At 34.0% G+C, this 24,134-nt stretch overlaps 2 protein-coding genes across 4 annotated transcripts; both read right to left on the bottom strand.

The window, feature by feature from the left end:
* Positions 1-230: 230 nt before the first annotated feature.
* LOC114281368 (DNA topoisomerase 2-like) lies at positions 231-6,185 on the bottom strand. 2 transcript variants are annotated; one of them, XM_082874654.1, is made up of 7 exons: positions 6,004-6,142; positions 5,544-5,633; positions 4,037-4,131; positions 3,814-3,943; positions 1,770-1,931; positions 775-846; positions 231-541 (listed from the first exon to the last, which is right to left on the bottom strand). In XM_082874654.1, exons 2-5 carry the CDS (start codon positions 5,557-5,559, stop codon positions 1,852-1,854), a joined length of 321 nt encoding a protein of 106 aa, XP_082730780.1. In that variant the 5' UTR covers positions 5,560-5,633; positions 6,004-6,142; the 3' UTR covers positions 231-541; positions 775-846; positions 1,770-1,851. The 2 variants fall into 2 exon arrangements, with proteins under 2 accessions (XP_082730780.1, XP_082730781.1); XM_082874655.1 differs by lacking the exon at positions 775-846 and having other exon boundaries at positions 5,544-5,636; positions 6,004-6,185.
* A 1,847-nt stretch (positions 6,186-8,032) lies between these two features.
* LOC145792862 (uncharacterized) lies at positions 8,033-9,848 on the bottom strand. Of its 2 annotated transcripts, XR_014332986.1 has the most exons (4): positions 9,186-9,848; positions 8,808-8,857; positions 8,318-8,353; positions 8,033-8,226 (listed from the first exon to the last, which is right to left on the bottom strand). XR_014332986.1 is itself a non-coding variant. In XM_082874653.1 (3 exons), the coding sequence occupies exons 1-3, from the start codon at positions 9,411-9,413 to the stop codon at positions 8,169-8,171; spliced, it is 336 nt and encodes a 111-aa protein (XP_082730779.1). In that variant the 5' UTR covers positions 9,414-9,848; the 3' UTR covers positions 8,033-8,168. The 2 variants fall into 2 exon arrangements, 1 of the variants encoding a protein (XP_082730779.1); XM_082874653.1 differs by lacking the exon at positions 8,318-8,353.
* Positions 9,849-24,134: the final 14,286 nt, after the last annotated feature.

Here is a 24,134-nt window from a genome sequence, read left to right on the forward strand (position 1 = left end):
ATTGTTACTTTTCGTGACCAAAACTGTTGGTAGGCAAAAGTGAGTTTCCACGACCAACAAAGTTTTTGGTCGGCAATAGATGTATTTTTTGCGACCAAAACTCTTGGTCGGCAATTGTCATTTTTTGCGAAAAAAAATAATTTATTGGTCACGACTAATAAATTGGTTGCCAAAGCAGGAAAACAATACACCTGTAATATTTAGCGAATTCATAATCAAAATAGGACGAATTCATAATCAAAACAGGTCTTATTATAAAATTTTCTATATCCAAGTTTCAACACATAACTCAGCAGTAGCAACATTGATTCCAAAAACAAGGAACAATTCACAAAACCCTATTCTAAACCCCAAAAAATAAAAAACAATTCATTCTAACAAAAATTTAACATAATCAGCATCAATTTCAAAAAAAAAGAACATCTGGTGTTAACAAGGTTGAGTATTGTTGTTCTTTTTTATGTAGGGCATCCAGCTCCTTTTTGGCCTCTGCAAATCTCTCTTTGTCGTACGCGTCAACAAGGTAAACTACAGAATCTACCTGCATGATGATCAAAAATTATATACTATTTGTGAACAAAATTCAATAAGCGTTGTCATATAAATGAGCTGTGATTTGTCCTTTTCGTGCCTTGACAGTGAAAAAAACTAACAGCAATAACAATAGCAGGATGGAAAATTAAATCGCTTTGGTTGTGTAATCAATTATACATTGATGAAAACACTGAAGGTCAAATAAAAGTCATTCACCAAAGCTTAACATGCTTTACTTACAACATTTGCAGATTCATCATTTTCCAAATATATTTCGGGATTTCACCAGACATGTTGCAGTTTCTCAAAACCCTAAATACGAAAAAAATGAATAAAATTAAACTCAGGATGAAACTCACCTGTACACACTATAAATATTGAACATTATAAATTATATAATCATCAAACATACAATCTTACTAGCCCTGTAGTATTGCTCAAGGTAGGAAATTCCTGAGCCATCCCATTTTGGATACAATCTTATTTTTGGATGTCGCGACTAATAAATTGGTCGTCAAAGCAGGAAAACAATACACTTGTAATTCCTAATAATTCATTCAATCCATAACAAACCTATAATTTTAATGCATCATTCAAATTAACTTAATCATTAACATTCGACACAATACATAATTCATTAACATTCGACACAATACAACTATTCTAAGTTTTCATTCACAAGTCACATATATCTAGCATAACAATTTGAAACATAACAATTTGAAACACAGCTTGATGAAACCCAATTAAATATTTGTAATAACATTGCAGAGCTCGTGCATAAAGAACGGCAGTGTCAGCTGGTGTTGGTTTGGAGAGAAGCTAACAGATGCACAAATCTATTGGCCAAGGAAGCTATTTCCTCATCTATCAATCAAGTCGCAAATACTGAGATAACAGCCCCTCTTTTAGTTGTTTTTGTTTCCCTTTTTTTTTTGGCTCCGGCCATCCAATATCTAAAAAAAATTCTTAATCCTGAGTTGAACAGTTCCTTTTCTCCTTCAAATATCCTCATCACAAAATGCGAGGAAAAACAAGGTTTAATAGTTTTGGTCTGTGTCCTACAATGCTTTTAATTGTTCCACAACTAAGTATATAATAAATGAATTTTTTTTTTTTTAACTTTCCTACAAATAAGGCATCAAAAAATAGTCCAGTTGTATGTTATCTAGATTGCAATCTGGACAGCACATCCAGCAAAAGGGAAAAAACAATGTTCTTTAAAAGCGTCATACCTGTTGAGGGTACTGCGCGTAACCAGGGTATGCACCATATGCATATAATGAAGGATCATGTGTAGTCCCATAACCATAGGCATCATAACCTTGTCCGTAACCATAATAGGTGCTGCTCCATTGACTTGGATCTGCTTGCTGACTCCAAACACCAGGTAATTCCTACAACATAGTATTAAAAAATTGTGTAGTAATTAGCATTAACTGAATATTCTTTTAGAGACCAGAAACATCATTTGGCAAAAAGTAAGAGTCTTTTCAATTACACCTCATTACATACCAATCATGACTGCCAAACAACAGTCAAATCATGAAGATGTCAATACCTTTATGAAAATCATGAACCTTAACAATGTCCTTTCTGGCTTTGACATAGAGCATCAAATTTAAAGCAACAGTAGGAAAGGATAAATTGTAGATTATAGGTGATGTTGTGCCTGCTCTGATCTATACTTACTACACTACGCAATTACTAGTCTATACATTGATTTTCAAAAAGTCTTTGATGCCATGTTTGAAGCCTCATCCCACCCATCCTGTACATCAAAATTTGGAAAGAAAACCAACCCAATCAAGCATCCCTCATCCCGTACAGCCCAACCTCAGTCAAACTCATAGATTTCACACTAGCGAGAATAAAAGATGAAACTTTGCTCAACTGACATAGGAGCCTACAGGCATGAGTAACTTATTCTTTTAATCAACATTATTTTCAAAGAGTTTCTGTTTTATTGTCCTTGTGGATTCAATGTTGTTCCTATGGATTCAATAAATCACATCTAATCTAAAATGATATCAAGCCCATGTTGTCTACTAGAACAATAATTAGTTCCTTCCTCCATTACCACTGTGTCAATTGGTGTCAGAACGAGGTCTTCCCCGAGGGGCAATTCATAACCATGGTTGCCTTCGGACAGGTCGTAACCCGAGCTCGTGGACTTTTCTTATCATCAAGATTATAGGTATCATGAAAATTTACCTAAATTTAGTGGTGGTGAATATTTTAAGATATTCTAGATTGGATACTAGATATATATATATATTGAAAATATGAAAATTCCAAACAAATAAAAGTAGAGGTTTGTGTTATTAAAGCTTACAGGTCCTGCACTTTGGTGATAGTTAGATTTGAAATCATCAAGAGAGCAACATGGCAAGGTGCGTATTCGTTCATGGTCAAGAATGAAAAGGCATATAATGGAGATTTTTTTGCCATGGAATTATGAGCAATTATTGGAGGAAAAATACAAGCCTAAGCACCATACTATTAATACTTATGTCGAAACTATCCTTGAAGGGCTCACGTTTGAAGACAAATCTATATTGTCTCGTGTCCAAGAAATAAATGAAGAAAAAGTCTTGAAAGTATACCAAGAAAAAATCCAAGACATTATTGCAAAAGTTGGAAGTCTTGTTACAGAAAGTGAAGATTCGTCAAACAAAAAAAAAAAAAATTTGTCAAATTGCAAGATGAGATCAAATTATGTAGTTCAAAATATTCACCAACTGATGGCTTAATAACAGGGGAAAACCGGAGGGCTACCACAGCGCAGAAGTTTGTTCTTGTATTATTGGGCAGTGCAATTAAAAACAAAGGTGTGCAACCACTTTTTGACTATGCTCTTAGTTATTTTCCTTGTCCTACTAAAGTGTACGACCTTGACCGAACTAATGAAAAGAAGGGTTTTTAAGAAGATGCCAAAATTCCTTGCTTAAGTAATTTAAGAATTCAAGGAATTGTTATTTCCTAAAAGAACTAAGAGAGAATGCACATAGATGGGAGCAAGTATCCTTTATGTGACATATGCATCCAATAATCATCCCAAGAGGAGTTACACTTTTCCAAAGTCAAGTAAGTGAAAAGATTATCCTTAACTATAAGATAGATGCAGACAAGCTCAAACGTATGAAGTTTCGATTCATAGTAAATTGAGGGTGAGGTTTTTTTTTCCTAAAGGGAGAGAATGATGTAAAACAAGAGTTTCAAAAAATTGTATAGTAATTAGCATTAACTGAATATTCTAGAAAAGGATCTTCCTTTGACCTGGTTTTAGGCCATCAACCATTGAAGGAATTGACCGTTGAAGATCTGCCATAGAAAACAATATAAGCTCTTTGTTGACAAAATCACTGTACTTGATGACCTTCTCCTTCTGATCAAGGTAAGTGCCAGGCTGCAAATCACATAGACAAAGAAAGTGTTATTAGAAAAAGAACAATTACAGAACACCTTAGATTTTATGGAAGAAAGAAATTTAACTTCCAACCTCAAACTGTCGGAGCCAATTCTTCCTTGCTTCAATTTTCTTCTTACTGAAGGCAAGCTCAATTGCTTCCCCATCTTGCTCATGATCACCCATTTCTGTTGTATAAAGAGTTAATTGTACCACACATGGCTTTTACTTTTGGTTACATCCTTTTAACTCCTAACCCTTAAAATCCACTCAACAGATTCTCTCCTTGCCACCATTAACTTTTGGTTACAGCCACAATGCATGCTTATTTGCAAGTCATCCACTTTATACCCATGAATAATGGCCTAAATGAGTTTCACATTGTTGCAACAAAAAAAAAAAAAAAAAGTGCAGAACATGGTTCTGCAGCAAATCTAATCACCTAACTAATATTCCAAGCAACCAAAAACAGATGGTCAAAATCTAAGAATTTAATTAGAGGAAAAAAATGCAAATTAATATGAGCAATATTGAATTGAGGACCCGAAATTCCCTATTGATGGGTGATGCAAAAAAGTGTTGAAACTATATCCTATAAATAATGTTTGAGTGAAACACATTCTGTTCTATAATCAATGTTTTAAAAACCAGAATGGAGTTTAAAGCCTTTCAATAAGTGGAGATGGCAGTAGACTTGAAGAATTATTTACTAGTCAAAGAAAACAAAATAAAAAACAGAGTGAAGTAAATTAGCATTTCCTTAAATGGATCTTGTGGCACCAATAGGGCTATGAACAGTGCACTAGATCAAGGTCATCATAATTTGTCTTCAAATTATTTCTCATCTTTTTTGCTAATTATGTTTGTTAATAGGCATTTTGATATCAGCATGATGCCCCAAGTCAACCTAGTTACTTGGGTGGTTGGACAACTAAAGGATTGGTAGACAGTTTGGGTTGAATGCATTGGCAAGTAAGCAACATTTTATTACACAGCAATAGCATTGACTTCAAGCAAATACAAACATAAATTATTGTAACCACATCATGTTTGCCTATATAAATGCCATTTGAACAATTTTGTAAAACAATTAAAACTCAAATGAGACATGACCAAATAATTGAGAAAAGTCAGAGTTTGAAAACTGCATGTACCAACTTAAAATTTTCACTTTTAAGATACGCACGTGTAAAGATTGTAAAGTCTGTACTTATCCAAAAAAAAAGAGAAGATTGTAAAATCTGTTTATTTTCCCCTTTCAATGTTCTATATGCTGTCAAATTTCAACCTATAAAATATAAAGTTCTATTAAACTTAAAATTTCAGCTAAAAAAATCTTGTTTAAAAATTTACCAACCTTAATTTAAAATCTGAAGAGTTGATATTGTATAATTCTTATCACAAGTACAAAAGGCAACTAATTTCTTATAAACCAATGAAGCAAACAACTTACATCTAAATGAAAGTATTGTAAGCCAGTGAAGTAGTCAACTTACAACTAAATGAAAGTATGTTCTGTGCAATAACTTTTAGTCAGCAAAGGTTAGAACAGCAATTTATGAATTAAAATATTACAACTATGTGACAGTTTGAAGGTTACCTGAGTTGCATCCCATAAGATACTTTTTGGAGTCACAAGAAGCTCTCTCTTATTCTTCGATGGAAGAGGGGAACCATCATTAGCGGTCTCCTACTGCAACCAAGGCAGAATAACACCATCCATTTCAATAGGAAGAGAATTAGATCCTGCTGTATTATAAATCGTTTCTGTTTCCCTAGAATGTGACACTGCATCTCTAGTCTTTGTTACTCCTAAAGTCAAACTTGCATCACTCCTTTCTCCATCAAATAAAGAAATTTTAATATCTTCAACATTTGAAATGAAGTCCTCAAAATATTTCTCTGCTTCTTCAGTCAATCGTTTAGACACCTTATTTCTGTCATTACTCCTCTAGCAAATTGCAGAAGCATTGAAGTTAATAGAACACTTTATCATCACTACTCTCAACAAGGACTAAAGACAGATCCTGCAGTTTACACATGGAGATTGAGAACCATACCTTTCAGGCCCGAGATGGTTTATCCACAATTGTAGAGCTCTTTGTATTAGGAAGCAATTCTGTTACAATTTAGATAGTTCCCTACCACGTTGCTCCTCCAAAACTATCTCAGCTAAGAGATCTTGTTTATGCCTTTCTGACTGGAAAATTTGTGGAAACTCAACATTTCACTACTTCAAGTCCTTAAAAAGTACAGAATAACAACATATCTTTCAAAGTTTGCTCATCTGTCAATTGCTTCAATATTCTGGAAACTCACATAAAACTATCAATAACAAACTATCCCTCATTCAACTTAGTTTCACAAGATGGTGCTTCAATGGTGATCTAAAATTTATTATGTTATGTTTGTTATCATCATTTCATGAAAAGCAATGTTAGCAATATATTATGTTTAAAGTCATTTGTCAAAAACATATCTCTAACACAGCACTATACAATTGTGATCATGTATCAAAATTTTACAATTAGAAAAACTAATTTATTTTTCCATCATCCAATAAAAAGAGAGTTTTTATCTGTTCAAGTGTCCTAGACTTATAGTCAAATAAGCAATTTTACGGCATTAGCTTTTTTAGACGCTATTAATTTAAGAAGTTAGTGCTCAAATCAGTGGCATGGCATAATGATAATACCTATAATAATGGATAGAACATTAACGTAGCAATAATATAGTAGTAGTAGTATTATATAATAATTAAATAACATGAACACAATATTATGTGATGTTACTATATTGTATATATTAATTAACTAACAGTTATTATAAAGAAATAAATAGACTTTGTTATGCATGACGATGTTGGTGTTTCCCCTAAACCCAAGACTTTTTTCTTCTTTTTTTTTTTTTTGTTTTGGGTGAATAAATCATAAATTAAAACAGGAAAAAATACAAGATTACAAGGGGGCATGCCCCAAGCCCAAACATGACAAAACAACCCAGCAAAAATAAATAAATAAAAATGACAAAACCAACAGAAGAAAATAAAACCAACTAAAACCCAACAAACAAAAACAGCCCCTACAAAAATGGCCACAGTACATGTGAGGCAATAGCTGCAGAAACAGCGATACACACTCACAAACAACACGTAGACAGTTGCTAAACAGCCAGCAAAACAGAGCTAGCAGCAGCAAGGCAGAATCAACAGCAGCAAGGCAGAGACACACACTCACACACGGCACCTGGGCAGCTACTCATAGAAGCTAAACTAAAGCATACACATCACAATCCTGTAGAATTTATAGACAGTAATAGCAGGCAGACACGACACCTGGACAGTAACAGCTCCATTCTTTATAAAGAAACAGAGCATCACAACCACCTACAATACTTGTGTTTACTCTTTTCTGCTGAAAACAGTGTAGTTATTTAAATAAAAAATAAGAAAAAAATGATAATGACTAGTATTGTTTACTCCATCTGATAGAATTATAATTTCACCCATGTATTAATTAAAAGTAAAAACTAATTAATGCCTAAGATAAAAACTTGCTCATAGATGACATTTCATCTTTAAAAATCTTTATAGATGAGCATTTCATCTTTAAAAACAAATAAAGATTAGCATTTCATGCAATAGTTAAAGAATTAAATATTATCTTTTATTTTATTTTTATTAAAGTATTTAAACAGGATAAACAGTATATAAACTTTATAAATGGAACCATTTAAGTGTAGCGAGATAAAATGCAAAATGGCCAAGACTATGTAAGGAATATTTGGTTATTTGAAAAAAAATAAAAATAAATGGGTAATTCCACGAGTTAAATAAACTGTGGCCAAACATTAAATATTAAGAGGTCACATATATATGATTTCAAAAAATATGCATGGCAACAAGTAGCAACAAAAGTAGCAAAACAACTGTAAGCATTAGGAAGTAACAAAACAAAAGCTAAATTATCCATACAAACATTATAATTCATCAAAATTAAAGACAAACTCAGTCTCCAATTTGTCATCATTATAATTGATCAAAATGAAGGGTAAACTCTTAGTTTCTTAGAACTACTGAGAGAGACATACTTGGACAATTTGTCAATGAGGTCTCACATTCTCAGTTCCACAAGAACCTCCTCTAGGACTGGTCCTTGATTCGTCAACAACATTAACAAATACAATTGGAAGGCTGTTACCTTGAAGTTTTTAAATGATAATTTTTTCAAACTTGGCAAGCAACACCAAATTTCTTTCCATTGTAACTCCTGTGAGAGTGTCTCCTGACAATTGAAACAAAAATTCACTTGAAACCAGCTAAAATTTAAGAAGCAACAATTTGGAAGAGGCTAGAATGGTTGTCTAGATACTCACATATTGACCTGTTGCATCATGATCTATGATCAACGTCTGAAGGTTTGGACATCGTTTAAAAAATATAGCAAGACCCACCAGATCAGTTTCAATATAGTTTGTTAGAAATCATAATCATAAAGGTCCCTATCCAAAAATGCATACCACAAATTTTTTTTTTTTAAAAGATTCTATCGAAGCAACACTTATACAGCCAATATACAACACAATTGCTTCTCAAATCTAAACGAAATCGCTTGTCACTTCAGCAGCATATTGTGCCTTATATTGAAAACCCCTCCCATTTCTTATGCATCTTCTAACCTCTAACTTCATATTTTAGACGTTCAAAATTGAATGTTTAATTTTGAACTTCTAATCAGCAGCATTTACAAGTTAAACCTGAGATCATCAGCTAAACAGTTTGGGCAAATGCAGTGTCCCCTTAGATTTATAATACAAAATTAAAACTTTTAAATCAATTCAAGGTTAAAAGGGCAGTTAGGATTACCAGGAGAGCGAAAAGTAGAACAACCAATCCGAACAAATAGTATGCTTAATCTGCAATTAAAATTTGACAAAATTTAGAGCCCTAGCAACAACTTCATGCACATGAACTGTAATACTAATCAATTGAAGGTTTTTCACTTTGACATTTTATCAAACACTTGGTGAATATACTATATAACCCAATTTCAACATAACCCATTTCCCTAAACCACCCATCAATGAAAATCTTTTATTTAGCATATCAAATTCTCATTAAAAAAAATTAACATCAATCAATTAAGCCCTAAAAGAACAAAAAAAAGTTGACATAAAGACAGAGCGAGAGAGATCAGAAATCGATGGAGAGAGAGAGAGAGAGAGAGAGAGCGCACACACATACCAGAAAGACAGAGCAAGAGAGATCAGAAATAGAAGCCCATGACTTATCAGGAGCCGCATTGTCTACAGTTGAAACCACATTCAACTCAGGATTCAGGGCCAGAGGATTTTGGCCTCTGCCTTCCCTTCCTCCACGACCACCTGACCCAGATCGACCTCTAATAGGTGTGTAAACCTTCGAATCAGCCATACCACCACCAACTCCATGAGAATGGACACTCCCAGCCATCGGAAGGGCATCAAGCTTCGATACCAGATTTCTCGCCCTAGCAAGAAAGAGGCTGTCTGGGATATACTTATTCGCGATCTACAACAGCTTCCTCACTCCCCTCCATTTCTACGTTGTCTGACCACCGAGATTGGAGAAGATTTAGGGCAGAAGCTGTTAGGGTTGAAGTTTCCTCTTGGATAAGATCACATGGGATCAGATCCCCCCGATCCACACCAGACATGGAAGCCTTCATACGATTAAGCTCCTCTCTTAACTCCTCAAAGGGCTTCGACTGAGTAACTCGCCGAAACAGATCCCCCTGTGCAACCTCCACCGAAGCTAACCCCAACGATGCAACCCCTTTCTCTCTTTCATTCATCGCCATAATATCACTCGTCAACCCTTCCATAGATTCCACAAAGGAAGAAGGGTTCAAATCTGCCTCACATACACAAAGGCTACTCACTGGTTCTAAATTTTTTTAATTTTTTTTTTCTGTTTCCCAGGAACAAAACGACGTCGTTTTTTGATTGGCGACCAAATTTTTTTTGTCGCCAACATAACCCATTTCCCCCTCTATGTTTCAAATTTCCCTCCACAAACTTTTGGCCACCAAGAGATCAAATTAGTCGCAGAAAAAGTACCTACACCGACAAACTTTTTTAGTCGCCAAATCTTAATCAATGGCGACTAAAATATTAGTCGCTAAAAATACAAATTTGGCAATTAATTTTTTTTGGTTGCTGAAAATAAGTTTTTGGCGACCAAATTTTTGGTCGCCAAAAAATATGTGACCTTCCGCGACCAAATTTGTAGTTAGTCGGCAAAAGTATATCACTTTCTGCGACCAACTCATTTTTTGGTCGCCAAAATATAACCTTTTGCGACCAATAATATTTGGTCGCCAAAAATAATAATCATTCGCGACTAATTAATATTTGGTCACCAAATGTTATTTTTTGGCGACCGAAATTTTTTTGGTCAGCAAAAGTGGTCGGCAATTGTGTAAATTCTTGTAGTGCCTACTATTCTCTTCCTTGATAATACACCTTTACTCTTTTGATCATACTCCCTCTGTTTAGAACCTAGCCCAATACACCCAGACAACAGACTACATGTTTCCTACCCCAACGAAACCCTCCTTTGGGGCTCACTAAGCACTACCTCTAAATTGATACTAGGCATATCCTTATCAAGCCCACTAACACTTCTTAAGAAGCCTTTAGTTACAACTATATCATCCATCCCATGCATACTACCCATCTCTTCCACCTACGACTTTTTCACTCCCTTCACTTTCATATCGTTACTGTAGCCACCACCTGTTGATATTCCCAACTCCATGTCAGTGTTCTTGACCATTGATTCCAACATACTGTCATTACATGTTCTTTCACCATGTAGATCCACAGAGCTTTGTTTTGCCCGTGTCCAGGTCCTTGCTTGCCACCTAGTCCTCCACACCCACCTCACCACTTAGTTTTGCCACCTCCCTTACCTTTTTCCCCGTACCACCTCCCCTCCGATGACCTCCATTGATAGAGATCTGGTCCACCTCCTCAATGGTGCCCTCCTTAGTGTCTCTGCTCATACTACTACAGTTCAAATGATGCAGTGGAATTTCCATTGCCTCACAAACCCGAACTGGAACCAAGCTTTCGTTGCATCTCAGAGAAATGACCTTATTAATATTCTCCATGGACTTTGTAACCACTCTAACTGCATAACTTCACCCCATACTCTACCAATACTTTTGAATGTATTCACACTCCATAAATTTAATGGGACACCAAAACAGTAAATCCAAACACATCTCTTCCAATCTTCATAAACTCCACGTCTCCATTCTAAAACTGAATCACACCACTCATACACCCATTGTTTTAAGCTTACAGTCTCCTCCTTGAGTGCAAGTTCTGAGCTAAATGTCAAGACTACTAATCTTTCACCTCCTTCACGAACAAGAACCTCCTTCATTCCTCTTCTAGTAACCTCCTCCTTAAAGTCATGAAATGAGAAGAAGGTTTTAAGCTTCACAATCACACTATCATACAATCACTCATTTCCTTCTTCTTTCACCATAACTGTGATAGCGTCCGTCCCTTGTTCCTCTCTTCCTGATACTACCTCAGCGTATGATTTTTGACCCCTTCTTTTCTTCTTTGATTGCATAGGACACTTCTCCTTCGCAAGTGCCAAAGATGGCTTTAGTCCCAGATGATTCCTCTGCATAGTCATATTAACTTCTTCATCCTTTCCATTCTTCTTCGGCACAATCCTGTTAAATTCTGCCATCTTCATTTTCAATCTCTTATCCTCGCACCAGATTCCATTTGTCTTTTGAACTGCCACTTCTGCCGATACTGGACAGTTGTACTAGACGAACCCAAATCTTGAACCCATTGCTTTCCTTCTTTTTTCCAGAATGAACACATCCTTTACCACTCAAAATTGCTGAAAAGATTGAACAGGCCCTTTGGATTCATCATCTCTAGTATATCATCAACAAATACCGTTACTAATCCACTCGCCATTGATGCCCTCTGCAATCCACCTTCCCATCTCTTCCTCATCACCGGCTTCCAACCTCCTCGTCCTCCTTCACACATTGGAGAACCTAGTTTGGGGTATAATTTAACCTTATTTTGCACAGTTTTTTTTGTAAAAACTAAAAATTCATCTCAAACATACTAATTTTTTTACATCATATTATAGCCAAAAAACCAAAAAGTTAGTAAAAAAGCCTCTTTCTAAACAAGACTTAAATGTTTTTAGAAACCGAATTTGAGTACATGAATTGACTAATTAAAATTTTTAGAATCATCAGAGAAGTTTTGTTAAAAATTGATTCAGGCCTCGTTTGGGAACAGGCTAATTTAGTAATTTTTTGGCTATTTGGCTAAAAAGGTAGCTAAAAAAATTTGTATGTTTGGGATGACTTTTTGGCTAATTACGAAAAGATGTGCAAAAAGTAGAGAGAAAAGAGAATCTTTGACTTTTTGGTATGGGTTGTTGGCTTTTTGGCTAATTTAGTAACTTTTTGACTTTTTGGCTAAAAAGGTAAGTTCCCAAACGGGGCCTCAATTTGGTAAAACCGTATATGATTAAATTGAGCTTAATTGAGTTTTGTGCTAACCTTGATTAATTAAGCCTACTTGTATTTGATTAAGATGATGCATGATTTATGACTAATCTAATCCTATTCATGATCCAAGATGTGATTAAGTATCTGATGTGTTAAGGCATTTTGTGATGTTGGGTGTAGAGGATTAAAATTCTTGAGTGGGTATGTGCTGATCATATATTGGGTGGTTGTTTTTATTTTCTTTAAATTAGTTTATATTTTTTCAAAAGTCAAATACGGCGATAACTTTGATATCATTATTAAACCAATCCATTAAATCAAAAAAATCTAAACTAAAAGCATTTCATATATTAAATATATCGATTACACATTAAAAGTCTAACAACCACCCATTACATGACCATCATCCAAACACATAATAAAAATTAATTTCGTAAAAAAAAAAAGTCTAAAAGATTTGTCAATTTTACATAATTTTATCTTTGGTGGGTATAAATTATTTTTAAAAATTCAAATATATTTTTTGATATTTATTTTTGTCAATTTAGTTTATATTTTATCAAATTGACAACTTTACCTTTGAAATTGAGCAATGGTATCTTCAATTGTCCTTATTTGGAACAAGATTCAAACTTTAGGGTCAAATATGTCACAATTGAAAAGTCAACGATCAAAGTGACACGAGTCTTAAACTCTAGGGACTATTAGTGCAATCCGCCCTAAAATAATTTAAAATTTTAATTATTAATTATAGAATTACACTTCTTTGTTTTAAAAAAATATTTATAAATACATAAAAATAATTTAAAATTTTAATTATTAATATTCAAGATGCGTATAAATTAATCCTAATACCAATTATAAAAAATAAAAAATAAAAAATAAAATTGTTAATAAAGGCATATTTTGGAAACACGGTTAGAAGTCAGTGTTTTGAGTTTATTAAGTCACATTATCTCTCTACTTTTCTGCATATTTTTTTTAAAAAATGGTAAATTACAAATGCACCCCTTGAGGTTTGCTTAAAGTACAGATTGCCCTCTGTAGTTTGAAAAATTACAAATACCTAAAGCAGATTTCATAAAGCAGATTCAAGAAAATGAAGAAGAGTCAAAACAGATTTTTTATTAATTTTTTTTAAATCAATCTGCACATGTACAGTATTTATAAACTAATATACTCTACCTAACTATAGTTACAATTAACTATAGTTCTAACAACTTTACAACTGCTATAGTTAATACTAACTAGTGTTGACTAATCTAACAGACTTCAAACAGATTGATCATCATGCTGTGAATTCTGCAACTGATCATGCTGTGAATTCTGCAACTGAGGTTGCGTAACATGCCCCGGCAAGCTGACAGGAGAAGAATGAGCCAGAAGCTTGTGCTGAAGAAAGTTAAACCGAGAAACTGAAAGAGGTTTGGTGAGGATATCAGCAATCTGGTCAGCAGTAGCAAGATGTTTGATAAGCAACTGGTTGGAAGCAACACGCTCACGGACAAAATGATAGTCCACTTCAATATGTTTAGACCGAGCATGAAAAACCGGATTACTAGACAGGGCAATGGCAGAGAGATTGTCACACCATAGAGTAGGTGGGTCAAGAGGAATGTGCAGATCTCGAAGAAGCATGCCAAGCCAGCTAAGCTCGGCTGAAGTCTGAGCAAGAGCGCGATATTCAGCTTCAGTGGAGGAGCGAGAAACAGTAGGTTATTTCTTCGCAGACCAAGAAATCAAGTTGGGACCCAGAAAAATACAAAAACCAGTAGTGGATCTGCGGTCAATGGCGTTCCCAGCCCAGTCGGAATCCGAATAGGCAGTGAGAACAAGAGGACCTGGCTGAAACTGAAGACCCTTAGCAAGAGTTCCTTTCAAATAACGCAATAAGCGTTTGACAGCATTAAAATGACTAACCAAAGGAGCGTGCATATGTTGACAGGCAGAGTTGACAGCAAAAGCAATGTCAGGGCGAGTAATGGTCAAATATTGAAGAGCCCCAACAATACTGCGATACAAAGCAGGCTGAGCAAAAGGAAGATCAGAGTTAGGAAAGCTGGAGGATTTAGTAGCCATGGGAGAGGCATAGGGCTTGCAGTGGGACATCCCAGCTTTGGCTAAGATCTCAGTGGCATACTTAGATTGATGCAAAAAGAAACCAGCAGCAGAAGTGTGAACAGAGATGCCCAAGAAATAATTCAGAAAACCCAACTCTTTCATGGAAAACACTTGATGCATTTGAGCAAGCAACGAGGTAATATAAGAACCATCACTCCCAGTTAGCAAAATATCATCAACATATATAAGCAGAATGGTGATGGCAGATGTAGTCTTCTTAATAAACAAAGAAGAGTCACAATGACTAGCAATGAAACCTTGGGACAAGAGAAAAGTGGAGAATGTAGAAAACCATGCCCGAGGAGCTTGCTTAAGCCCATACAAGGCTTTATGCAGTTTACACACCTTATGAGGATGAGAAGAATCAATAAAACCAGAGGGTTGAGTCATATAAACCTCCTCATGAAGGACACCATGCAAGAAAGCATTAGATACATCCAATTGTTTGATAGACCAACCAAAATGAAGGGCAAGACACAATAAAATGCGAATAGTAGGCTGCTTTGCAACAGGACTAAAGGTTTCTTGATAATCAATCCCCTCCTCCTGGAGATAACCTTTAGCCACTAACCGGGCTTTATAACGAGCAATGGAACCATCAGAGTTCTTTTTCAAGCGATAAACCCACTTACACCCAATGACATTCTTGTTGGGTGGAAGGTCAACTAAGGACCAAGTATGTTGAAGTTGAAGAGCATGAAATTCGTCATGCATAGCTTGAGTCCAATCTGAAGATTGAGAGGCTTCCTTATAGGAAGAAGGTTCAGTGGGAACATGAGCCAGATGAGCAGTAGGAGAAAGAGAAGTAGATTTGGACCTAGTGACCATAGAATGAGTATTGGAGCAGATATGAGGAGCAAGATGAGTAGAAACTGGAGCAGAGAGAGGTAAATCAATAGAAATTGAAGATATAGGAATAGGATAAGAGGAGGAAGGAACTGTAGAACTAGGAATAGAGAGAGAAAGATCAGTAGAAGAAATAGGGGGATTAGCAGAACTAGGAACAGGAAGAGGAACAAGGGGAGGTGCAGATGAGGAAGGAGATACAGAAGAAGAAGAGCGTAAAGAAGAAGAAACAGAAGAAGAAGTGGAGGGCCAGAAAAAAGAATGTAAGTGAGTAACTGATGGAATTGGGGAAGAAGAAGAAGAAGAAGAACAAGATGAAAAAGGAAAACAAGTTTCATCAAACACAACATGCCTAGAAAGATAGATACGACCTGTAGAGGGATCAAGACAGCGATACCCTTTCACTGACGGATGATAACCAATGAATACACATGGAATGGACTTAGGTTGAAGCTTGTGGTTAGTATAGGGCCGTAACCAAGGATAACACCTGCAACCAAAAATTCTTAGAAAAGAATAATCTGGAGGTTTATTAAACAACATTTCAAAAGGAGTAAGATTGTGAAGTTTAGCAGTAGGTAATCTATTAATTAGCAAGACAGCGGTAGCGAGTGCCTCAAACCAAAGATTTAAAGGCAAAGAGGCATGATGCATTAGAGCAATAGTTGTTTCAATTAGATGTCTATGTTTTCGCTCAGCCACTCCATTTTGAGAAGGAGTGTGAGGACAAGTAAGATGATGTAGAATACCTTTTTGTTTAAGAAAATTTTGAAATTCAGTAGATAAGTATTCACCACCATTGTCACTGCGAAGAATTTTAAGAGATGTCGAAAATTGAGTTTCAACTAAAGCTTTGAATTCAAGAAATTTAGAAAATACTTCACTCTTGTAATGAAGCGGAAACAACCAAGTAAATTTGCTAAAATCATCAATGAAAACAACATAATACTTGTAGCCTGATACAGAAGCAGAAAATGGGCCCCAAACATCTGAATGAATGAGAGCTAAAGGTTTATTAACAGTTGAATTGGACAAACTAAAAGGAAGTCTATGTGTCTTAGAGACACAACAATGAGAACATAAACCAGAGGAAGTGTGAGAAGGCAAATGAAAAGTGTTAATAATGTGATGAAGTTTGGTGGATGAAGGATGTCCAAGTCTGAGATGCCAATTTGGAGCAGAAGCAGCAGTTGAAGAAGCAGCAGTGGGAGAATTAGTACTCTTGAAACAGGCCTGTGGAGAAGATGAAGAGAACATGGAAACTGATTGAGGAGCATGATAAAGACCCTGAGAATTAAGGCCTTTATACAGAATGCTCTTGGTAGCCTTGTCCTGAACAACAAACTTATCAGCATCAAAGATAACAGAACAGTTATTATCAGATACTAGTTTATGAACAGATAACAGATTAGAAGAAATATGAGGAACATGAAGAACTTTTTGGAGTTTAAGTGGAAAAGAAGGAGTTGGAAGCAAACCATTACCAATGTGATGTATAGGAAGAGAAGAACCGTCGCCAATTGTGACTTGATCAGTGCCTTGATAAGGCTGATAATCAGAAAGCTGATTCAAGTCATTGGTAATATGACTGGTGGCAGCAGAATCAACATACCAAGTAGGAGGAGCAGAGGAGGACTGAAATTGAGAAGGAGAAGCAGAAGCTACATATGCTGCTTTAGGTGTACCAGAGGTTGTGTGAAAACTATGATCCATGCGATGCCAACATTCTAAGGCTGTATGATTGTATTTGCCACAGATCTGACAAACAACTAGAGAACCAGTATGATGCTGAATATTATATGATTGCGGTGGAGAATTCTGAAAAGATGCACTGGACTGAGATTGCTGAAATGGTGGATGTGGAGACTGGAAATTTTTTCCTCCTCGACGGGAGCTGGATCCTCTAAAATAACGACTTCCACCTCGGTTAGAGAAATTACCTCTGTAGCCTCTAGTAGAACCATTAGAACCACCTCTATGAGAAAAGGATCTGGTAGTTGCAGTATAGGCAAAAGGAATTTCAGATGCTTGAGAACTTTTGCTTGCAGCTTCAATATGAATCTCCTCAGAACAAAGTAAAGAACTCAGAGTTGCAAGAGACAGGGAATCAGATCTGGTGCGGATGGAAGTTTTAAAAGCATTATACTCAGCCGGTAATCCATTCAAGATTAATAGAACTATATCCTCATCATCAACAGGTGCACATGCTAGAGCTAGCTGATCAGCTATGGTTTTGAACTCAGTTAGATATGCATCCATGCTTAATCCTTTCTTAGTGAGATGATTCATCTTGTTCTTGAGTTGATGCACATGAGATCTAGAAAGAGAAGTGAACCGAGATTGAAGAACATTCCATACCTCATAGCTAGTCTTGCAATGCAAAACAGAGGAAAAAATTGCAGGAGACAGAGTAGCGGTTATGCAGCTAAGCAGATGAGCATCGATATTCATCCATTGAAGATACTCAGGATTAGAAACTTCTTTGTTGCTTGCATCGCTGAGAGTAGGTGATGGACAATCATTGGATCCATCGACAAAACCGATCAATTTGGTTGCTCGCAATATATTTTGCATCTGATTTTTCCAGATGATGTAGTTAGTTGAATCTAACTTTACTGTGACAAAGGAACTAAGATTTGATATAAGAAGTGTAAGATTGGAAGGAAGTGATGGAGATGCACAGCTAGATGAATCTGCCATGGGAGAGAAGCTTTAAGGAGCTTCGAAGAGGAAAGAGCAATACTCGTTGGAGCTATGGCTCTGATACCATAAAGCAGATTTCATAAAGCAGATTCAAGAAAATGAAGAAGAGTCAAAACAGATTTTTTATTAATTTTTTTTAAATCAATCTGCACATGTACAGTATTTATAAACTAATATACTCTACCTAACTATAGTTACAATTAACTATAGTTCTAACAACTTTACAACTGCTATAGTTAATACTAACTAGTGTTGACTAATCTAACAGACTTCAAACAGATTGATCATCATGCTGTGAATTCTGCAACTGATCATGCTGTGAATTCTGCAACTGAGGTTGCGTAACAATACCCCCTTGTTAAAAAAATTTATTTAATAGAATTAACTAAAAAACAGAAATTTATAATTGTTCTTCTATACAATAATAAAATTACCTAAATTATTAATTGAAACATATTTATAATATCATTAAAAAATGTTAATTGGCTTGATAATTTATTAATAAAATGGACGATTTGTTATAAAATTAAAAACCTCAAGGGGTGTATTTGTAATTTATCCTAAAATTAAAAAAAAAATCAAAAACTTAACTTTTAATCTACTTTCCAAAATTGGCCAAAGTTTATTATTGATGTATAATTTTTTCTTCAATCATATGCTACAGACGCCCATAACCCCCACAACATTTGTAAGAGAGAGAGAGGAGAGAGAAAAAATAAAAATAAAAACACATGATTTTTCATCAATCAATTGGGGGTTGTGGAGGTCACAAAATTTGGGGTCTCAAGCTTTATTTTTTGTTGTGTTGTGTTAGCACACACTGCACTACACTGCAGGCACGCCAACTGTTTGACCTAATGTTTATGCCTTCGTTTGGGATGTGGGTTGACTTTTTAACTTTTTGACTTTTTTTATTATTTTAGCATGGGGTTAAAAAATCTCATTTTGGATGAGTTTTTTGATTTTTTTGACTTTTGTGAGAAAAAAAATAAAATGATTTTGGTTTGGATGTGACATTTTATCATATTGGGTTAAAAAGTCTATTTTATCTTTTTGTGACTAAAATAGCCTCAACTCAACTCAAATCTTCATGCCAAACGAACCCATGCGAGAAAAAACCATGGTACGTTTTGGTTTAGTTTTTAAATTAATATTTAGATTAAAAAAATCAAAAAATATGTTTAATTTATTAATTTTTAAAACTTTTTTCAAAATTATTTTTTTTCCCTCCTCTCTTCTTTTCTTTTTTATTATTAATAAATCAATTAATTACTTTTTCTTTCTCTTCTCTCATCTCTCCTCTCACATTCTACACATCAATCAATCAAATTTTCTTTCACATTCATTTATTCAACTACAAAAAAATTATAAAAAATTACAAATTATCTCAAAATTATTTTCAAAACTCATAACCAAACAAATTTTCAATTTTTAAAACTTTTTTCATGAACTTATCTTTCAAAATACAATGCAAAATTCTTTTAAAAAACTAAACCAAATGGAACCCATAATTCTTTATCTATGATTTGTTAACATACAAAAATTACAGATTCCTACTGCTATAACTTTGAAAAATAAAAAAAGTGAATGATAGTTTACAAATTAACAAATTTTAAATTAATTAATTCAAAAATAAAATGATTTCTTTTTCTGCAACCAAACAGGCCTCTGAAGTTTATAATAATTCACATGGTTCCATATTTTGGGAAATTTTATAATGCATACTTCCACCATATGTTGAGTTATGATTTTGTGATATTTGATGATGACTCATTGTGTTGTTGGTTGTGATATAATTATAATTTCTTTTGGAGTTAGATAAAAAAAATAAAAAAATAAAAATTGATAACGGGTGTCGGAACTAGCTTACGCGTTCATTTAAAGTTAGAGCAAATGTTCTATATAGACTGATCCCAAGAAATTTACTAGAGTTAACTGAGTATTAAACTTGAAATTTGGAGGAAGCACACCTCTAAACCTTAACTTGTGCTAGCTAGGCCAAACCCTTGAGATTATTTTTGTGTCAGTTATGATTTAATTATAACTTTTTATGATTTTTATTTAGGACCTCACCTATAATTTCATTGACTTAATTTCTCTCTGTGCAAGTTCAAAATAGAAAAAATTAAATGCACAAGTGATTGATTAAAATCAAAGTCAAGGAAACGAAAGTTAAAAATGCAAAAGTCAAAATTTATTTAAGGATTAATTACCTAAGAGTTCTATCTACATATTTAGTGGTAGCTTAGGTCCTATCAAAAAGTTTTTGGACCAGTAAGTCTCATTTAGAGGTAAAAAGACGTTTTATCCTTTAATTCCAAAACTGAGAATGTTCTCAATTTATAATTATCAAAACTAAGAAATTTTTCAATTTTTTTCTAGTATGAACTGAAATTATTATCAAAATTAGGAAATTTATAATTATCAATTTTGAGAAATTTCTCAATTTTTTTCATGATTAAAATTGAGAATATTATAAACTGAGAAGGTTCTCAATTTCAAAATATCCTAGATCACACCCATAAACAGAGCACCTTGTTGTTCTGTCTCTCAAAAGCCAAACGCTGAGAAAAGTTTCTTCTATGTCAGAGCTCCCTCTCTCCATGATTTGGTCACCATTGTACCAAATAAAACTAGTTCTTTCTCTCCTGCTTAGTCCTAATGCCTTCCATTCCATGTCACTCCATCACAGTTTCATAGAGAGAGAGACAGAGAGAGAGAGAAAATAACAGTATTTGGGAACACTGGCGGGGGATTTATCGGCGGCGGCAAGGCAGGTCCGTGGGCTTTGTACCAAGTTTTGGTGATTTTTTTTATTATTATTATTTTTGGTGATTGGTATTGTTGTTGGGTTGCTTTGAATCTAATAAAAATGGATGCGTGCTCTGTTTTCTTCGAAATCAATGGTAGTACATGATTGTTCTGTTGTTACCTTTTTGGCCATACGGACGTGTAGATTTCACTGATCATATTCGCCTGGAGTTATGATTTCATAGGCCCTTTTCATTTGTTCTTTATTAAAGATAGCCATCTGCTTTAGTAAGGCTGTAGTCTGCCACTTGTTTTGAATCCACTCAGACCTTGAGATTCTACCCATTACAATCGTTTTTTCCTCTAATAGGACTTGAATGAGCAAATAATTATATTTAGGACTTAATGGAGTATAAGTTCACAAAATAGGACTTGTATGTAAATGCCCCTTTATTTAATTTAAGTGAATTTGAAAAGTTAAAAAAATAATGATTAAAATATTAAAAATAAAAATATATAAATTAAAAACTCAAAAATTTATTTTTGAAAAATTCAAAATTTATCTTTTTGATTGGTTTGAGTCAGGATCCATTAAAACTTTCATGGTGGATATGTATTTGTCATCAATTATTAATTATACTGACAGACATATTTTTTTAATAAAGTTAACGGATCAGAATTAATATAGATGGTATCAAAAGATAAATACAATTAGCTGGAAATTCTGAGTAAATTTCTTTTATAATTTGTTTTAGATCACTGGCCCCGACATCTCACATTTTTTATAAAGAGTTCCACACTTTTGATAAAAATACAGTAACCCCAGACAATTATTCTTAACATTTTGTGTAAATACTTGACCAGTGACAGAGAGCTCAAGAATTTACACACATTTTGGAAATTTTTAGAGATGGGCAATAGTAAGTGTTTCTGGGACATGTTTCATTGTTGACACTAACAAGCTCTATCTATCAGAAGACCTTTGAAAAAGGGCCTAAACATATAATTGTCAACTAGTTGGGTTTGCCCGGTGGTAACCTTTTAAGTTTAGCTTAAAATTTAAAGATTTTCAAAATATATTTAAAGTTGATTTATTTATTTTCATTGCAAATTTTAAGTCGAAATAGAGAATATTATCGAGTAAAAAATGATGCACAAATCCACTTTTTAAATTCATTTCTAGACCTAATAATGTATAAAGGATATAATTGACTAATGATTAAAAAATATATAAGAGACAAAGTTGATTTAATAGATTATCACATTATTAAATTTGAAAAACAAATCTAATTTTTAGACTGAAATAACACTACTCTTATCGAGTCAAGTCAAGTGAAAAAAAAAAAAAGTACTAATTTATTGATCTAAAAACTTAATAAATTTTAAAACATATTTAAATTTGACTAATTACCGAACGAGTCAATAGTAAATAGATCTTTATCGAATTAAAACACGAGTGGACTTGAAATAATTTAATGGTTTTAAAACCCCATCTAAAAAGCCTTTTTAACGTCATTCTCCATTTCAAAGGTGGTACCGAAAAAGGGTTATCATGGCTATGTTTGGATTCATCATTTTTGGGGAAGCATTTTGTGGTAGTCTTTTCTGGAAAGTAGCTTACCCTTCTTGAGCCCTTTTTTCTTTTTTTCTTTTTTTCAGTCTTTTCTCTTCAACTTTGTCATCATTATTGAATTCATATCCTTTTGAAGCAAGCTAACTCAAATTTGTTGTGGGCTTTTGCACATGAGGGACCAAGGTTAACTTAAAAGTATTCATTAACTTTGTAAGCACTCAAAAACTTTGTAAGCACCTAACTTGTTGGGCTTTAGAATTTGATTGGCTCAAGTTTATTTTATTTTAATAATTGAGAATTAGAAGTAGAAATTATGTCCTAAGTAAGGTCTTTTAGGCCCATTTTAAGAATATAAATTTGAGAAACAAGCAACATACTCTAATTGTATAATCCGAACAATCAAAAAGAACGGATAAGAGTCAAAGTTAAATTTGTAAAGAACAAACTCATTGCCAACTAGGCTACCCCCTCAAGGGTAATTTGGCTCAAGTTATTTTTATATGTTGGTTTTCAGAGGAAAATTCAAGGATCAAACTTAGGAAGGAATGTCAAACGCTCATTAATAGTCTAATTTACTAACTCATTAATATCTTATCTTACAAAGAAATGAAAAAAGAAAAAAATAATAGAACGCTTTCTTTTCAACTTCTTTTTAACAACTAATCATTCAAAAGCTATAATTGTTGGGGTATGGGATAATGCGAATCATAAAACATATTTAAAGTAAATTACATTGACTTTTTTTAAAGTTCAAAACCTATCTAATTATATAGTTTAAAAATTTTAGTTGTGAAATTTTTTGAAAATTTTGACATTGTGATTTGTAATTACAATTCAATCCTAAATAATAAATAGTAATTCCCAATCAAACACAAGTAGATCTAATCCAATTAAACAAGAATTGAATTATATTTAGAAAATAAATAACGACAAATCGGCACAACAATATAACGTGGAAAAAAATCACAATTTGAGTATTTCCAATTGTGATAAAAAAAAATTACAAGTCAAAGTCACAAAATAATCCACTAAGAAGACAAAAGAACTGTTGAAAATTTTGAATTAAATTTACTCAAATGGTTGTGTCTCTTGACAATGAAGGACGTGTCCTTTTGAAGGGTCACAACCCTTCTAAAGAGTCATAGAGGAATCTATAAATTTCATCCCCTCACTTCAATTTGGATAGAGAATTCATCTTTTCTTCTTCACTTTGCATCTATTCTTCATATTTCCTAAGTGTAATTTTCCTATAAAGAGAGTACATGCACAGCGAAATTCGCTAGGCTTGCAATAATAGTGCTGCTAGTGCAAGACATTAATCATTGTATTCTGGGAGATAGACGTCCATTGAATCGTAAGTACTGGTGGGAGAACGAATCTGTCTTAAGGAAAGAGTGTCACACACTCGACTCGATCAGGTTTTATCTATTTATGTACTGTAAGTTTTATCACGTTATTATGTCGATTTATTTCGGTTTTTGGTTTTGTCCAAAAATCGTTTGCATAATTTTAAATTATATTTTCCATATAATTTGGTACTATTTTTCTAACAATCTTAAGATAGATTTCATCATGTTTATGGTTTTTGGGAAAATATAGTTTTGTGTATCAGGAACTGTTATTAAACAGATTTATCATTGTCAAAACAGTTTCGGTTATA

This window comes from Camellia sinensis, chromosome 6 (genome assembly GCF_055761805.1).
Source record: "Camellia sinensis isolate YWXY chromosome 6, ASM5576180v1, whole genome shotgun sequence".
NCBI lineage: Eukaryota > Viridiplantae > Streptophyta > Magnoliopsida > Ericales > Theaceae > Camellia > Camellia sinensis.

Bases quoted from the DNA above. Each gene is read 5' to 3' on its own strand.
- LOC114281368 (XM_082874655.1), bottom strand. The intron at 3,944-4,036 runs GTTGGAAGTTAA...TGTGATTTGCAG, and splicing joins ATTGGCTCCGACAGTTTGAG to CCTGGCACTTACCTTGATCA. The intron at 1,932-3,813 runs GTCAAAGGAAGA...ACTATGTTGTAG, and splicing joins GGTTGATGGCCTAAAACCAG to GAATTACCTGGTGTTTGGAG.
- LOC145792862 (XM_082874653.1), bottom strand. From the start codon at position 9,413: ATGGCTGGGAGTGTCCATTCTCATGGAGTTGGTGGTGGTATGGCTGAT. The intron at 8,858-9,185 runs GTATGTGTGTGC...TTTTAATTGCAG, and splicing joins TCTCTTGCTCTGTCTTTCTG to ATTAAGCATACTATTTGTTC. The intron at 8,227-8,807 runs GTAATCCTAACT...TTCAATTGTCAG, and splicing joins TTCTACTTTTCGCTCTCCTG to GAGACACTCTCACAGGAGTT.